The 18855-nt window shown below is 36.1% G+C and overlaps 1 protein-coding gene across 2 annotated transcripts; it reads right to left on the bottom strand.

Annotated features, from left to right (window-relative positions):
• Positions 1-1006: 1006 nt before the first annotated feature.
• On the bottom strand, positions 1007-15170 carry ARRDC3 (arrestin domain containing 3). Of its 2 annotated transcripts, XM_060093148.1 has the most exons (8): positions 14607-15165; positions 10591-10672; positions 8506-8653; positions 7352-7454; positions 6743-6999; positions 6253-6415; positions 5828-5982; positions 1007-3715 (listed from the first exon to the last, which is right to left on the bottom strand). In XM_060093148.1, the coding sequence occupies exons 1-8, from the start codon at positions 14884-14886 to the stop codon at positions 3659-3661; spliced, it is 1245 nt and encodes a 414-aa protein (XP_059949131.1). In that variant the 5' UTR covers positions 14887-15165; the 3' UTR covers positions 1007-3658. The 2 variants fall into 2 exon arrangements, with proteins under 2 accessions (XP_059949131.1, XP_059949132.1); XM_060093149.1 differs by lacking the exon at positions 1007-3715 and having other exon boundaries at positions 5869-6020; positions 14607-15170.
• Between the last annotated feature and the right edge of the window lie 3685 nt (positions 15171-18855).

Below are 18855 nucleotides of genomic sequence, written 5' to 3' on the forward strand. Positions count from 1 at the left end.
TTTATATAATTTGAGACATGTACTGAACTGTCTAATGAAGAAATCAAAATTCACATATCTTGTTCAAGGCTACATCTAAAGCCATAGAACCCAGAACCTAGGTCTCCCCTTCTCATGCTATGATTCCTCTTCTTCTAGTCATTTTTATTTTCTTATCATATTAAGATATTATGTAGATTGCTGTTAACAAGGATGATAGTATTTCTATAAAATACAATATGTCTGTCTCTAAATGTCTCTTTGTAACACACTTTTTTCCATGTGTGTATACATTTGAGAAGAGTGGAGAATCATACTAAGGCACATATACAACTTGATAGTTCATCCGTGAATGTATAAACACTGAAAGAAGATAACTTCTAAATGTGATTCCAAACGTACTTCTTGTTACAAATCACTATAAAATTCAGACATTCTTTGAGAAAAAGGACGTTTTAAAATTTAGAAAAATTGTTTCAAGATTAGATTAATACAACTTTTAAATTTATGGGCTCTTAAAATACTAGAAACTTGGACACATCATAGAGAAAAAGAATTAGTACCTGAAAATATACCTGGTTAAGTTTGGTTCATGTGTAAGATGGAAATTTATATATCTTTTTTTCTAACTTTTAAATTTTATTTAAAAAATCCATAGCTTAGTGAATCATTAAGTAAAACGATAATTTGTACTAAAAATTCCTTTAAGCCTTCAGTAATTTCCTTTAGCAGAGAGCTAGAAACAATTCTTACCCAGAATGGCTTAAGAGTTTAATTGTAGTCTTCCTTTTATTTTTTTAAAATTTTTGGTCATGCTGTGTGGCTTGAGGGATCTCAGTTCCCTGACCAGGAATTGAACCCAGGCCATGGCAGTGAAAGCACTGAATCCTTACCACTAGACTACCAAGGAACTCCCTAATTGTAGTCTTAATTGTGTTTGCATGTATGATGAGTTACTGATATGATCAAGATTCAAATAAATCTCCAAACAAGTTTACAAAAAGGAAAAAAACCAAAAACACTTTTATTTTCCACAAGGAAGAGCAATAGGAAAAATTAAATCATTTCCCACATATTGTTTTCTTAAAACAGCCTACAAGGACATATTCAGCACCAAATAAAAAAGAAAAAAAGAGAGAAATTACAAACAGCCACAGAATATAATCTATAAAGCAAACATTTAATATTGCACTTCGTTTTGCTAACATTTTGGATTTTACTTTTCCTAATTGAAAAATCAGGAATCTATCTTGAATACTGGAATACACCTGTGAACCTCACATCTTATATCAAGAATTGACCAATATTTAGAAAGGAGTAATGCCTCTAAGTAAGAAAGTAAAGGAATACTTTAATGGGGAAAATAAAACTTTATTTGATAAAGTTTTATATATTTGAAATTTTATCACATTTTGTAACCCAGTGCCAATTATCAGAATATTGGTCATTCTTTCCTCATGTGTTATTTAAGAGTATATGGTGATAAGTATTCCAATGCTATGCATATCAATAATTGTTCCCTAGTCAGTTAGACATAAGAAGAGAAAAGGGATTTTCTGACAATCCCCCCACCCCCCCCGCCCCAACAAAAATAAAACCACCAAATGCCCTTTATGCCAAATATTCCATTAGCTTCTTTTGAGGGGGACATTCACAAAATGATTTAACAACAATAAAAAAATATTTCACCCCCATTTCCTTATTATCTAGTATTAGTTTGCTATGGGAGCCCAAACCCTTTAACCGAATCACTTAAAACGCGATTCATTTTTACATGGGCTTTCTTCACCCTGTCAGCATTTTTCAAACATGAATTGTCTTCCATGTTTTCTTAAAGGCCACTTATGGAAAAGCCTATTTGTTTTGTATGAAGCTTTAAGACAGTATTTAACCAGGTCAAGCACCAAGCCAGAGTTACTATTATTTTCAGCCACTTTATTAACTGTGGGATTAAATGGCAGGATAGATGTAAGACCCATTTCACGCATATGTTGCAACACCAGAGATGCTGATTTTCATTAAGATACATCAGAGCTGAATTCCTTCTAAAATAAGACAATCAGTACAACTTGGTACCTTGGAAAATGCAGTTATAAGTGTCTTCATGAATGCTGGTATATTTATGAGCCAACTGTAAATTATCTTTAATATAAGCTATAATTTACTGATGTGATCGTTCTTCATAACTATATATACTGAAAGTGAATGATTTCTCATGCTTAGGAAAATCTTCTTTAGGTAATGGAAGAAAATACTTTCATTAAAAGAACCACAAAAATATAAAAGTTATTATTCCAGCACATATTCTTAGTATTTGTAATTTTGAAGTTATACACTTTTAGAATAAACTTGGGTTTTCAAGCTCTGTCAAGCTTGAGCAGGATAGGAAATGTTTAAATTGAGCTCTCTATCATAATCTGAACATATATATTCCTGCTCATGAAAATACTCTGCACCAGCAAAAACGATTTCCAACATATGTGTTTTGGAGGTAATTAAGTAACTCTGTATAAAAATAAATGCACTTTCTCCTCCTTTCCAGTGACTGGAAAACTTCCATACTTTTAAAATAATAATAAAAAGTAACAATAATTTTTAAGAGCAACAGCCCTTAACTCTTTGCTGGTGCCTGCCATACTGCCTCTCTTTACTCCATTCTTAGCTCTGCTAGTTTCTTCTCATATGTAATGATAAAAAGGCAATGCGGGTGGGTTATCACTTTTGTGTATGTCCCTTTTCCAAATTTCCCTCTCCAAAAAGCCAACCAAACAAACAAACAAAAAAACTCAACAGTGCAACAAAACACAAATAGCATTCCAACAGTTTGGCAAGTGATGCGTTCACCTGAGATTAAGTGATTTTAGGCAGTCAGTAACAAAATGCTGCTTTGCTGTAATAGTAGAAAGGCAACAAATTCTTAAAAGAAACCAAGAAGGTATACAATCTTGACAGTCTCTTATTAGCTTCCTCCTCTTATCTCTTTTCCCACATATCTGTTGCGTATCTACTACAGTAGGCTGCAAAACATACAGCAAGAAGGATTGGCTTGAAGGCATTTGATGTTTGTAAATAAATCCACAATAGGATCCAAGCTGAAGAGGTGATACATGGTCAGCCTAGTAGGACAATTCTGAGCATGTGCATACGCAGGTAAAGTCCAGGCTATATTAAATTAAAAAAAAAAATGTCAGTGCGTTTTTTTCATGTTAAAGTTTTTTTCAAAGCTTTCTTTTGTTCCTTGTTGTGCTCACTGCAAACAAGTTTTAAAAGAGTATCAAGAGTCTGGCATAAATGGAAAAAAAAAAGCTGTAGTGACATGGAACCGCACAATGTAAGCATTGAGCATGTGCAAATTTTCAAATCAAAAGAAGGAAATCATCCCTCTTTACAACGTGGTGTCTTGACACGTATGACCATAGGCTAAGAAGACTGCTCTTAGTATGTGCCAGTTTTAAAGGAAAAAAGCTTAGATCTTCAAGCATGTTGGAGCAGTCCCAGAATGTTGCTGTAGGCTTCTAAAGCATGATCACTGGTTGTTTCATGTATTCGCCATTTTTCTGGGCAAAAGCAATTCCACTTCCTCTGAAAACGTGTCTCCAAGATACTTCTCTGTCCTCAGCCGGGAAGGGAAGAGATACAGTTCGGAACCCACATCAACTTGATTTAATCAAGTATTCCTTCAACGAGACGGGCAGGATGGTCTATCATCTGCTGACTGATCAGGATTTGGATCAATCTAGAAAGAAAAGAGAAAAAAAAACCCAAAACCAAAGTTAATTGATAAGGTTTAGTAAGAATGCAGCAAATAGGCTAATATTTTGAGTACTGGTTGAGAAATGTAATCAGAAAGAACATACAGAGTTTGTATGGGGAAAAAAGGGTATTAGTATCATCTATAAAGTACTTGCTATTCAATTACTAGATTAACAATTAAATTTAGAAAGGTATGCCGGAATAGTTTTATTTGACAAAAGCTAAAGGTAATGTTCTATCAGAGAATGGAGTTTTACTCAGCACTTAGTCATACTTAAGACTCAAATACACAATTGGCCAACATTTTCATAGCAGTGATTTTCTTCTGTAAAGTATCAATTTCTTCCTGTTACAAAAAAGTCAACTCATCTTTTCCCGAGCTTTGGGAAGAATGTAGTTGTGTAAACAAAGTTCTTGGTGCTTACGTGAGGTAATAACTCATGGGTGTAAAGCCCTAGGGAGGGCCTAGGAATACAGTGTATATCAAGAAATAGGAATGGTGAACCCAAAATGCTCTAGAGGCTTCCCACCTTGCCTCTTTCTGTAGTGACTTTCATATGCACATACACTTAATAAAAGTGAACATATTTCAGTTGCTTCTCAGGTACAAAGAGTGGGCACAGGAAGGCAAATTGTTGGGTTTAATACATTTCTTTTACTGAAAGATCTTTTGGACAAGACCCATTTACAATACTTTCCTCCCTCTATGTGGCTAGATGTTAAATAATTAAACCACACCCTGAACCAATTTAGGATTTTAAAAGTTTTGAATTCTCTTAATTATCTTTAGTTCATTTTAAAAGAGGAGGTAGATTTTATGGCAAATTGCTTAAAAGTGGATACTTAGATTGCCATTCTTTTAAAATGCCTGTCAGATCAAATCACAAATGAGGGACTTAATAAGCAAGACAGAAATGTCAGAATAAAAATGTAGTGACAGTGTTTCTAAAAAGTGGGAGGACATTTTTAGCATCTAATAATTTTATGAATTGAAATTAGTGGGATAGAAAAATTATGTCCAATCAAGAATCTGCAGAGAACAGAACAGATTCTGAACATCCTATAATCAATGAATAAAGTGGATTTCATATTAATCACATCCAAAGGAAAACTGACTCTTCTAGTCATGGTATTAAGGGGAAAAAAATAAAAAAATAAAAGCAATTCGTTGAAGAGTGAAACAATCCTTTTATGTCTTTCTTGGGAGTAATATTTCACTGTAAAATAGCTGTCTAAACTACAGCAACCAAAAAGAAAAAGCTGATGCTAGTGATTTACAAAATCATTTGGTATTAAATTGGTATCAAGGCCAACTCTAAAGTCCCTACAATGTGTTATTATGTATATATATATTCTGAAGTATCCCGACATTGCTGGATTGCTCCTACCTCCTTTCCTTTGCACATATTTTTCTTCCTGCCTGGAACATTCTACATTTTGAGAATACTTACTCTTCAAGAATCAGTCTAACAATCACCTTCTTAGGGAAGCCCTTCCTGATTCTCAAGACCCTGCAAGCTGCTCCTCAAATGAACTGTGCATTACTATTACATTGTTAGGTCATATTTTGCTTCTAAGTTTGTTTTTCTCACCAGTCTGTACGCTTCTCCCAAGGGCCATGTTTTATTCATGTAAGTGCTTAGTTACTTGAGATGAATAAAAATAATCTAAGAGTACAGGAATGCTGTTTAAGATGTTATTACATATGTTATTTTCCCTTATGACTGAGAATGTTAAAATATGTAAATTAAATTGGAAAAGGATGATGAATAAGATAAATTCTAGCTATTTAATCAATGACTGTAAAATGCCAGTTCTATAGATGCTTTGAAAGATGAATTATTCCTTTAACTGGCATTTTGGAAGTATGAGGTTAGATCACTATCTTTATTTCCCCAATAATATAAGAGACCAGTCCTGCCTCTGGGTCAAACTTAGTAAATAGTGACAACCTTATGATCTAACTTTTAATCTGTTGTTCAAAATTATTTTTCTCTTATCATGATAATCAAAACCTAACTGTTTTTAAAAAGTCTGCAATACTGTTTACTAAGAGAGTCACAGCCCATTTTGTACTTGAGGGTTTGGTGCTTACCTCTGAATAAAGAGGTGGAGGCAAGAAACGAAACTCCTGAATATATGCAAACAGTGGTCCCTGAAGCGCTCTCTCAAAGTCATCACAAGCACTCACTGGTGCAAGATTATTCCGCCTTTGTTCCTCTGTTACCACTTCTGCATAGCTGGGTGGTGCTGAAGGAAAAAGATACACGCAATTCGAACAGCACGTTCTTATGCATGTCAAAATACACAGAATAGAAGGTATTAAAAAGGAATGTCAAGGTAACATAATAATAATTTGTCTTGTGATCAAAACTAGGGGGATATACGTTTTAAACCTAACATTAGGGGCACATCTACTCTCTTCAAGTATAGACAAACTTTAATCATAAAATATCAGAAGCAAAATTATGTTCTTGAAAGTAACAGATTAAGCTTAGATATGCATTATCAAATTATTACCTTCAGGTCTTTCAGGTAGGGATAAACCAAGCCAGTTCATATTCATGCTACACTGACTGCTTACACTTGAGGTTCTGCTACCAAATGGATGTAGAGGAATGGTACCAATGACAAGTGGCAAATTAAGAAATAAATCCATAGCTCCAGGAATATCCACGTATACCTAAACAATGAAAGGAGATGTTAGGTTTAGAAGCCAAGTAGCATTTCCTTTAAAAAAAATGAATAACCCAATCTAATGTTATTTGAGGCTCTCATTTACTTCATTTTAAAACTTACATACATATGATATACTTGAAAAGTTTCTCCATTGTGTACATTTACCTCAGGTAAAATTAGTAATTATATTCCAAACTATATAAAGAATTACATATAATTATGTATATCACACATGGAATAAAAAAAATCAAATCCTGGATAAGACAAAATGATACTCTTACGACTTTAAAACCTAAAAAAACCCACCCCAACCCCTTAAATCTATACATACCATTAGTGAATATTCCACACGGATTATACTACAGTCGAGGATAGAGGGAGAAACTGGTGGAATTTTCAGCAACTTGCCATTCCACGTCTCTGTCTTTCCAGATGATAAGGATTCCCCACGCAAGTTAGCCACGAGCTGTTTGACTTCCTTCATTTTCCCTTTGGCATAGAAGGCCTGTGTTTGGTAAATGGCTGCCTTTGGCACCACCATTCGGGAGGAGCAGTTCTCAATCTCAGCAAATATCTGAATTGATTCACCTACAGGAAAAAAAAATATATCTACTGTTAAAAACCAACCAACCAACCAACCAACCCCAAAACAAATGTAGACTCTCAGGCTAAAGTCTGAAAGTTCAATGAACTACATGGATAAAAAGCTATCCTAAGAGTGGCAAGTAACTTATAGTTACAAAAATAAACTACACATTTACAGTAGCAATTTAAAAAAGACTACATTCCAATTTATAAAAGGAAAGTGGATAAGCACAATTTATGATATTTTACCAAAGAATACTGTATCATGTCTGCATTTAGTAGAAATAATGTAAATTTATACACAAGAGCTAAGTGAAGAAAGATCATTTTTTGTGGGAATCCACCTCATACATACCTGGCGTATAGCCCTTCCTTTCAATTTTGGCACTTAAGGATATTGGGCCTGAGGTACAGAACCAGCAACAGAGAGTCTTTTCTTTTGTGCCTGCTTGGGGTGACTGTAAGAAATAAATTTATAGAAAAAGATCAATGTATGAATTGAGACAGTAATAGAATGTTTTAAAATACAATCTTAAATTCTTGAAGAATTTAACATTAAAAGTAGTGTTTTTTTTTTCTTCTTCAGTATCCAAATATACTTTTCCACTAACCAATGGCTTCTGATTTATATTAGTATTTTTGTCTTTATACAAGTTTCCATTCAATTAAAGAAAAAAGGGTACAGGGTTTAACATCATATTTCATAAACATAGTTTTAGCCCAGGCTATTTACATACACAGTAATTAAAAAACAACCAAAAAAAACAAACAGAAAAAAAAAAAAAAAACCCTTTCCACATTCCATTTAAACTGCCTTTAAAAAAAAAAAAAAAGAGGCAGTTTGGAAAGCAACTTGGTTATAATCCCAAATGATAACATCTTTCTCTGAGATTGTAAAACTCCATACGTAAAAAAAGAAAACTGCTCATTTTTAAGGTTAGTTTTACTTGCTTAAAGATGTTATTATTTGTTTAAACCGAGTAAAGTTTTTGAAATCAAATTTGAATCTTGTGAAAAAATACAATTAAAAAAGATTTCCTTTAAAACAGAATTTAAGTTTTTTCATGAAAATAATAATCTCCCCATCATTTGACAACTATCCCTATATTGGAATAATGCAATAAATAATACAAATTTTAGATTATGATATTTTCAAGTTAAGTGATATTGTTATAATAACAATTGATACTACTGTTCCTTTTCCACTAAAATTATTTAGGGAACAGATCTATTCTTTTGTTATTTCTGTTACCTTCTGAGGAAGATATTTCATACCAAATACTGGTCTTACTTTAAAATTTTACTTAAAGTTATTATAGTATCAGAAAATGTGAGCATATTCTGCATTAATTTGTGTGCTCTTAACTATTTTTTTGAAAATGGTATTTATGTAATTCAAAAATGAAGTTACTATTTAAAAATTATAAAGAATGTGTATGTAGTTTAGGTGATTATTCTTTAATATTTATATGCCAAAAACAAAAAATGAAGAATTCAGTTAATTCTTACCAGTAATGAAGGAGTGTTGATATCTATATGCTCAAAGACTGTAAATTCCTTCTTTAATTTTACTGGTAGAAGCCAAGGCCTGTGCAATTCGGCTTTCACCCAATAGCGCACACTGCCATGTCGGCCTTCGAATGAGGTAGCAAGTGGTCTGTGCAGAATATAAAGGTCAATATATTAATCTTACACCTCTTTTTAATATTTATACAGTAGCTCAGCACAGAAGTGTTAATATATTGTAAGTTTATACATCAATGAGTTATCAAAGGCATAATTTATATTTCCAAAGGGATAAGTCACTGGGGAAAAAACCTTCTGTTTCCAAATAATAACACATAGTTGTTAAATATTACAGAAATTTGGTTAAAAAAGCCAGAAGAATACAATCTCTTTAAACTAAGAAGAGGCTACTTTTAATGCTGGTGGCAAAATTACGAAAGTCTGGAAATGAACAATTCTTGAAAAAGTCAAGACTTTAGTTTAAAAAATAAAGTTAAGAATGGTTTAACTATTTCTATTGAGATATTCTGGACACTGGTTAAACACTCAGACCAAATGACTCCCTATGGCGCTCCACTTTGCATTAACTAAGAATTATTATTATCTCTTATTATAGTAACTAATTAAGATTTAGAAAAGGCCTGGAATAGTCGTTATAGTTTCAAAAGTTTTTCACATTTCATTAAATCCACTGAAGCTCTAAAAAAATGCTTTTACATTTCCCAGTTTACTTATGTTCTAACACTTTTTGGCCATGCTTTCTTAATATAGACTTAAAAAGAAAAAGAATCTCTTCTGTTGACCTGTATCAAGAGAATCAGAATTCTTTTTCAACTCTCCCAGATTTTATTACTTGTGAAAGATTTTATTTTAGTGAATTTAGTCTCTTTTTCATAATTTCATTAGAAAAATGCACAAGGTTCATTTATTTACAAGGTAGAGTGCTAGCTTTTTACGAGGTGTAGTGGTATTTTACTTTTTGTTTTGTATTTTAGACTTCTGCATTAACTTGTATAGCAGAGAAATAAAACGCAGGATCTATGCTAGTCTTCTAGAGTTTACTTTAAATGACTTTGGTTTATAGATAGAATTTAAAAAATATATATTAAATTACTTCCATCCTTTGAAAATATTCAGGCCCAAATGTATTAGTCCTATTGTATTCAGACTTAAAATATTTCTCTCAGAAAGTAATTAGGGCATTATATTAAAAATCATGTTCTTAAGCAATATGATACACAGGATACTCTGAAAAATACCCTTTATGAACTCTATCCATATATAACAAGTACTAGAACTTAAAAAAATACAGAATTATGTACCTTTGGCACTTGAAGTTCTTATGTAATGCAAGTTTACCTTTCAGAGCAAACAGTACAAGTGCCACTTTGCATGTTTTAATATCTGTTAAGGCATTTTTTTCAAAAATTACTCTTTGTATAATTTCCTCAAATGATTTATTATTACATTAAGAATATACTACTTTCCTTCTTCCTTTCATACTAGATTCCAAGCCTTATATTAAGGTATCTCTGATGGATGTTTCCTTTTAAGTCCAGGTCATAGTATCTCGAGTGACCTTCTCAATAGCTCTTTGCACAGAAGCTAATGAATTCATATCAGAAAAAACACATCACTTCTAAAGTGAGGATATTCTTAATTATTTTGACTTTCTTAGCTTACTGCTGTTGGGTAGCATCAGTAGAAAAAATGATCACTGAATTTTTATAAACTACTAAATGAGAGACTTGTTATGTTCTACCTTTTCTGCTAGTGCTGATGATAAACTAAGTATAAGTGCTTACTATTTCACTGGCACCTTCCAATTCACTCACTTTAAATGAAATACTATTCAAGTTTTAAAAACCATATAAAACTTGAGACAGAATACTAAGAATTGAGCTTTGCTTTCTATAATATTGCCACTCTAGATTAAAAAAATAGCTTCTTTTCTGAGTATATGTTTTCCTGTAGCAAGTTTCAGTAATGAAAAGGGTTTTTTTTTTTAAACTAAAAATATTTAAATTTAGAATGTTTCATTTTAAAAGAATGGATGTTTATGAAAAATGCCTGTTACAAAATACTTACGTCTGTGGAAGCTCGAAGCTGAATGCATATTCATGCCTTCCTGAATGAATAGTGTTGAAGCCTTCTTCGGAATTATCATCATCTAAAACAAACAGAAAAAGAAAACAAAAAACTTTTTAATAAAGCTTTACACTCTCTTCCTGGTGGCAGAACTTTAAAGATGCTCACATGGTAATTAAGGCCACAAACTTTAGAGTGTGAGAGATCTGAGTTCTAATTCCAACTTCATCACTTCCTCTGGGTAAAATAAAAGTCCTGTCTTCAGTTGCTTCATCTGTAGAATGGGGATAATTAATACTTATACCCCATAGCTGGTTTTTCAATGGAAAACAACCTAAACTGTAAAGCATCTGTGTGACAATACAGGCTCAACAAAAGATTCAGATTTCAAATCTCATACTAAGATGTTACCTTTCTCTTCATCCACTTATTTAAATTTATCCTATTAAGACTATATATAAAATGAAAACTGTTCATGTAAGCCTTTTAAAATATGTCAGTTTTGATGCAGAAGATGCGAATGTTAAAGCTCTAAAACCATTAGAAAACTCTGTCAAATAGATGTTGGAGTTAAAAAAAAAGGAACAGTGATTTTAATGTCAGTTTCATAGCTAAAAATAAAAATTCTTATTGAATCTAAAATTATGACAACCTCAGTCTGTCCTAGCAACAGCTAAAAATTCGTATATATAAACTATACCTTAGATTTAAAAGGTGCCTGCTTAATGGAAACAACTGTCACACATCCTTGAAAAATGAAGACTAGGTTTGTTTCCCATTGCTAGAAAAAACGGGATGACTTTATTTTACAACCAATTTCTTTTGCTCAAATAGGTTATCTCCAAAACGTCTCCAAAACAAATATAACGAAATGTGGGAGGGTGTTCTGGATTCTTAAAATGATTTTCTAAAGCGTTCTGACCGGGTAATTTAATTACATAAACGTCTACTAGCGCAGTTTTCTCGGTGTAGAAACCTTTATCATTAACCAGGAGACTAAGAGAAACGGGTATTATCATTTAACTTTCCCTCACCAAAGTAATGAATTCACACAAAAACCGTGATGCTTCCCTTCCACCACAGGAGAAAAGGAAAAAAGCGCCTATATGTGGAAACTTTTATTCAAAAAAAAATCACCAAGACTCCCTTCTACCTCAGTAATATTTTCTTCTCCCCCCGTGCAAATCCTCTCTATGGGATTTCAGCACCGAAATCCCGCTGATGAGCTGGGGGCCATTTAAAATCGCTCCCCACGACGGCGCCCAAAGTTTGTCTCCCTCTCCCTTTCTTCCCGTCTCGCTCCCTTTTTTGTGCCAGCTCAGCAGTCTCATCGAGGCGAGCGGCGGCGGCCGCGCCGTGGTAAACAAGTGCCGGGCTGTCAATCAAGAACTAGACCGGAGCAGGAGAGGACCGGCCTAAACCGGCGCGAGCAGATCCCAGCCGGCCCGCCCGCGCGCCGCCGCCGCCGCCGCCCGCGCGCCCCGCTATACATACGGCATATGTCGCACGGCGCTCGCGCTCGCGGCCGCGCAGCCTAGCCTGCTGACGTGGGGCGGGGCGAGCACGCTGCGGCGCTTCCGCTTTACACGCCCCGGCCGGTGACCGGTTCGATCTGGCTCGGGCCACCCTGACACCTTTACAGTTGCGGCGACGGCGGCGGGGAAGGGGGCGCGGGGTGGAAAAGCCCCAAAGAAACAATGACAAGGGGGCAAGGAATACTCGCCGAAGCCCCCACCCCACCCCGCTTTCAATGTTAGTGTCACTTTTCCTTCCCCGTCCCGGCCAGTCTTGGCGCTCTCTCCCCACTCGGGTCACATCAAGGTAGCCAGTCTGTGACTGCATAGAAAGGGAAACACGCTGTTTCAGCTAAGAGGAAGACAAGCGTTCACAGAAGCTGCCTGACAACTTCCACCCGAAAATGTGGTCCTGCTAACCCTGCCCACCCAATTTGCCGTGAATGGGATTGTCAGCTAAAAAGTTGCGCCCAGGGCCATCCGGCACCTGTAAGGCCGGCGGAAGCTTCTCCTCTCCACTCTGTTGAAACCTGTAGTCGTTCCTTTCGGGGCTGCAAGCGGGCCCAGGTGAGGGGCAACAGAACGGTATGTAACATGAGCCCCGCGCGCCTCCAGAAGCCCGGGCAGGGATGAGTGTAGGGGCGGGGGCCGTAGCTCAGAAGGGACCTTTACCGGCGCACGCCGGTTCCAAGCCTCACCCCAGCCGGCGAGCCCACTCTCCCCACCCTCTCGCGCCCAATCCAATCAGAGCCTGGCATCGCCTTAGCAACAGGCTAACAAACCCGGCTCCGCCTATCGCCGGCCGCCCAGGGCGGGGTCTCAGTTACCAGGCTAGTTTGAGAGGTCCCAGTTTTAAGTCATTGAAACTATTCCAAGCGAAGCTCGTTCAAGCTTGCAGGGGTTGAGGGGTGTCTCGTGGGGGTGCGGGGCACATAGTGTTCTTTACTATGAAATCGTGGCGCAATTAATGAAATTATCCCCATAAGTCGTTATTCTACTTTTACCCCACTGCAAACCTCAACTCCTTAAAAACCTTTGTTTCTTCTCACTCATTATAAAAAGCTGCCAGTCCAGGAAGGATCAAATACAAACTCTTGTGTGTCCTGTTCAACAAATACCAGGACTGTCATTAGGCAGTTGCATTCTTATCACTGTCACTGCTTGGAGAGGTTAACTAAAAATTATTTCAGGATGCAAATTACCTATGTGTAACTGAAAATCCAACTAAAGATTTATTTCATCTTAATATTTTAAAAATAATGCATTCATGATGTAACTCAAAGTACCCTACGTTCTACACTTGCCTTAGTTCAATTAGCACTTCCTCGTGGATGTGTATTTTTTTAATTAAAAATGGAGGTAAAAATGTGCTCTACTCTGAAAAATCATCAACATTCGAGTTAAATACTGCATTAAAAAGGAGAAGGACAAAATTACATAACCAGTTTTAACACTATATTCTTCTTGGGCTAGGAATTAAGTCATCGCCACCACCTGACGCGTGTAACCAATCTGCTGAGAGCAGAACAAGCGCCCCTCCTCACCACCCCCCAGAACTGGTCCGAAACAGGATTGAACCGCTTCTAACAAAGGGTGGAAACTTAGAAAAACAAGCTTAGAGTCTGCTATATTTCCACAATGTAACCATTTAAACAATAGATTTGAAATCTCAGGACCCCTTCTCCCTTTGACAACCCTTTATCTCCAGTTTCTAACCAAAAATCAAATCCAATGAGCCTAATACTTTTCAATTCCATTTGACTGGCACGGGTTTCATTGAATGCACGTTCCAAAGTTAGGCATGATGCTTGGAAAAGAAAATTTCTCACCCTATATGGCTTCTAAAACTGACTTTAAACATATCATAATGATAGGTGCTGTCCTTTAAAATAGAGAATGCTTGATGTAAATTTCTAAAGGAACTGGAAAGAATAGGGAAAAAACACGTGGGGTGTTGATACCATATGTCAAAATAAACCACAGAAACCCATTATCAAAGAACAACGATCAATTCTCTTAAGTCTTTTGCGTGTCAATATTAAAAATGAAATACACCTATTAACCCACTTAAAAATGTTACTCCATTTCTTCACTGAAGCTTAGTTTTTAAGATCTAAGGTTGCAGAGTACAAGGGAAAAACCTAATATTGGACTGCAGCTTTTAGCAATTCACTTGAAAACATTAGTAAAATTACTGAATCGCATATAAGCAGAATTTATACGTAAGGTGGAAATGGATTGCAATTGTGTATGGCACAGACCAAGCCGGGTATAGAGGTAGTGGAATAAGTGCAGTTTGCAGTCACTTTGCAGATGCCTGCATGCATTACGGCTTAACACACGATGAATGTCAAGGAGAATTCAAATCTTCCACCTTTCCAACCTTTATCAAACAGCTATACGTTATGGTAGGAGTAGGATTACATTAATTCAGAAAAATTGAAAAGGTACTTTGCCAAAGAAAACAGGTATAATAATTTCTGAATAATGTAAAAAACTTACCTCTTTCGTGTCCAATTAAGATGTCTTTATGGTTGAAATATTCTACTTCTTCAGTGTAATTCTGTGTATAGGCAGTATTGGAGCCGGCGTTTCTCGATTCGGTCCAGCGTACTTTCGCATGTCCTCTTGCATGAATTTTAAGAGATTTTACTCTGATTTCCCCAGTAACTTCTAAATTCACCCTTCCTGAGACTGTATCCCCACTAGAATACACAGGGACATTGCTGTCATTAAGACAGTCAAAGCTTATTGTCAAACTCTTTACCTTTCCCAGCACCATGTTTATAACAAAATCTATAAAAAATATAATGTAAGACAAAAAAGTCAAGATCACATATAAAATGGGATCTTCACTTAACACTGATCGATGTCTTTGCCGTGCAAAGAGCTTGCAGGCAGGATCAGTGATTCCTTACAAATAGTTCATTGAGATTTCTTAAAAAGTCAGGGCAGCACAGAGGCTGCTGCTCCGCGATCCTGCTAGTCTCAGTGGTCTCCTTACAAAGACGGGCGGCTGGAAGCTGCCAGCTCACTTTAAGAGCAGCTTTGTGAAAAACAACCCCAGTGCGCATGCGCACGCCGCGGCTGCTGTCCGCCCTCCCTGCGCGCACCCTCCCGCGCCCGGCTCGCTCGCGGGTACAGTAGGTGTACAGCCTGGGGAAGAAGACACTGGGGCTGCCGGGAGGCTGAACCTGACTTCTCTTCATTGTAGGCTCCTATTGGTAGGCAGGCTACCGTAAACCCTCGACGTGCTAGCTGGAGTCCCTTACTGAGCACAGTCTGGTAGAAAGATAATGGCCGAGGGAGGGAACTGGGGGACAAGGTTGGGTGGGGAGCTGTTTGCAAAGCCAAGTGAGGATAAACTGCTGAGTGACCGGCCCGAAGCGTGCGTTCCCGGCACTGCAGTGTTTTGCCCACTGCCCTGATGGGAGGAGGAAAAAGTGATGTGTGTAGAGAGATGGGGGAAGGGTAGAAACCGGTTGGGCAAGGGCTGGTTGTTGAACATAATCTAACGAATTTCAAAAGAAAATGTAATAAAAACCAGAGAAGAGATAACGTTCATAGACAAGAGCATTCTTGGCTTGGATTTTTTTCTTTTTAAAACCAGTGCTTTGTAGGCAGGGTGGAAATGAGCCCAGTCGAGGTCAAGTCGAGACCTTAAAAGAGAATACTATAAGGAGTAAGGAAGAGAAGCAAGTATAGTTTAATCAGTATATTTTGCTTTCTCCCGAGCTACTTTCTCTTCCATCTCTCAATTCGATAGCAACGAAAAACAATCAAGTTTTTGCCTGATGACAAGAGGGAAAAACAAGGTTTGACCACTTCCTAGAAGGAAGAAAACGTCCTTTTTTGAGACACCACCTACCGCTAGATTTGCAGGGTATGACATGATTACAACTCCTGTGTCCAGAGGATTAAGAATAGGATTCGGCCTAAAAAAGTATCACCTTATAAAAGGCAGCATGACATAGTGTTTTAGCTGACATAATGTTTACAACAGCGTTGAAAAATCTTTGTTAGAAGTTAGTGAAGTGCAGAAGATGTTTTTTTAAAAAGCATGGTTTGTTATATAAATAGGGCTTAATTCTGTAAAACTTTAATTTTAATTTTCAGCTTTGGACTGTTCAACATAATTCTCATTATACATCTTAAGGACAGGTACATTTGTCTCTACTGTGAACGTTTTGGTAACAAATTGCAGTGCTTTGTAAAATCACACTGGGATTCAAGGCATAACAGCATAATTATCTAGATTTTTTTGCAATCAGTGAAATTGCTTATAGGAGAGAAATATAGGGAAAAAGAATATGAATCTGGAAGTATATATACATAACCAAATACACTTTGGAAGATTCTTGGCTGTCTGTGTCTAAGCCGTTTTAAATTCTTTTGTGCAGTGTATTTGGATAGGTTGAAACTATGAGTCACAATACATTGAGCTCATTCATTGGTCTTGCTGGGGTTTTTTTTTGTTTTTTTAATGAAATTAAATTTTACTTAGTTGGGTTTTAGTTGAAAGGCAGTATCTTGGAGTCAAGAGCATTGTATAAATTATATAGAGTATAAATATGCAAACTATTTAGACAGTTAATGGACAGGGCATTTACCTCTGATAGAGTTTAGATGGTTGTGCTTAAAACTATGAATTTTTGTATTTGAGTGGGGAGAATAGTCTTTTTTTTTTTTTTCCTCTCTTGGATGACACCTGGTGGCTATTTTAGTTGTTCAAATCCTTGGGATCTTGTACTAGCTTTGTTAACAGATACTATTTGGGTTTTTTCGCCACCTAGTGGTAATTTGTTAAAGTGTTAGCGTTAAGGTCAAATATACTAACCATTCAAATAACTTTGGGCGTGGATTTAAAAGCGCGGTTCACAATGATGCCTTTATTACCAAAGTTGTTTTAAATTATTAAGGGCTAGTGAACAATTGCTGAATTCTTCACAATTTTTAGTAAAATCTCTCCAGTCGGAATATAACTTATTTGTGAAAAAATAAGAATCAGCTGTTTAAATCAAACTAGAATTCCATTTAACCAAAAAGAACTATTAAGAGATTTACTCATAGTTTGGAAAATTGTTTAAGCACATTAAATGATTCAACCCTGTCACTCTATTACATTATTCCTTCTGTTTGAACCCTTTAGGATATTATAAATCATTATCATTATTTATTTTTCTACTTCTCTTTACTTTCTTTTTACAATGTCTTCCTAAACACTTTAGTAACTGACAAGTTGCCAAGAAATTCTTATCCCCTATCATTTTTACTTAAGATCCTCCTCACTTACCCTCATTATCACCTTTCTTCTCTTTGGATTGAGTCATGTGACTATTTCTTAAACACCTAAACTTGAGTTTACTTGCTTCATTTTGTTTTCCTCCTCCTATTTATTCAAACTATGAAAACATCAGAAACAAACAACCAACTCTGGCACCTCTAAATCCCTGCTTGTGTTTTCATTTCTATGAAAACACTTGGACTAAGTTTTGAATGTTTTCTCTCATGACTTTTATAACCTCCCCTTTTCAAGACTCCTTATCTAAATATCTACCCTGTAGACAGCTTGAAATGCTGTACTGTAGCCATTATTTGCGGCTTCTGGACTTGCTTTACTGGGCCTTTATTGTATTTTGCGTGAAATTGAAGCTGTTCATCTTTACCACCAAGGCTCTTTCCTACCACACCCCAGCCTACGTCTCATATGCCATCTCCTCCTACTCATATGCTAACCCTCTCTACTGTCAAGCACATCTTCTGTCCCCTTTGTTAGCCTGTCTCCCCCTTGCCAACATGCAGTTCAGGCTGCTTTCCGTGCCCAGAACAGTATCCCACGGCTGTGTTGTCTCCATCCTTCTGGCACAACTGAATAAAACTCTGACTAGGCAGAGTAACCAGTTCCCCTCCCCTTTTTATAGCTGCTTCAGAACTTATATGGGAAGCTCTTACAGTATTTGTTTCTTGGATTTTAAGCTCCATGGCTGTTCCACCTTACTGTATAAAGGTTTAAACTCAATCTCAAGAACTCTGTCAAAAACAGACAAATGATAATTGCTATCATGGTATATAATACTGAGGCAGCATGTCAAAATTACTGCCAAGTCTGGAGTTTTTCACATTATATCAAAATGCTCAGTATCATTAAAAAAAACCCAACAATCCATCTCAACTGAAAGTTTCGCTGTGTGGTTGTAAGAAAAACCATATCAGCAATCGGAACCTATTTCTTAAGGAAAAATAAGAAATCCATGCTTACTCCTTATTTTAACTAGCACCTGACAGGCTTGAGTGCTGTAGAACTAAGGGAGGTTTTGTTTGTTTGTTTTTTAAGTCTTGACTCTGCCTTTCAAGATTTTGCAACTCTGGCTTAACTCTTTAACATCTTCAAGATGCAGCAAATTTGACTTTGATGTGGAGATTAGAGGTAAGATTTGCTATACATAATATTAGAAAAATGAGTAAGATTTGTTTTTTATATTAATTATATATATGTTTGTTACATTCTTTGTACTTAATAAGTGTTTTAATGTCTTGTGGATTTTGTGATAAAATTCAGTACCAAATATGGTTTCTGTTTTCCATCGTTAAATAGTGTGGTATGTGTTATGTGAATGCCATTTAATCTTCTTATTTTTGATTTAATATAAAATATTCGTAATTCTACTATTCACCCGGAGATGCCACTGTTAACATTTTGGTACATTTCCATCTAGATGTACAACTAAGAAAGAAAAGCATTACCAGTTAA

This window comes from Mesoplodon densirostris, chromosome 3 (genome assembly GCF_025265405.1).
Source record: "Mesoplodon densirostris isolate mMesDen1 chromosome 3, mMesDen1 primary haplotype, whole genome shotgun sequence".
Classification (NCBI taxonomy): Eukaryota; Metazoa; Chordata; class Mammalia; order Artiodactyla; family Ziphiidae; genus Mesoplodon; species Mesoplodon densirostris.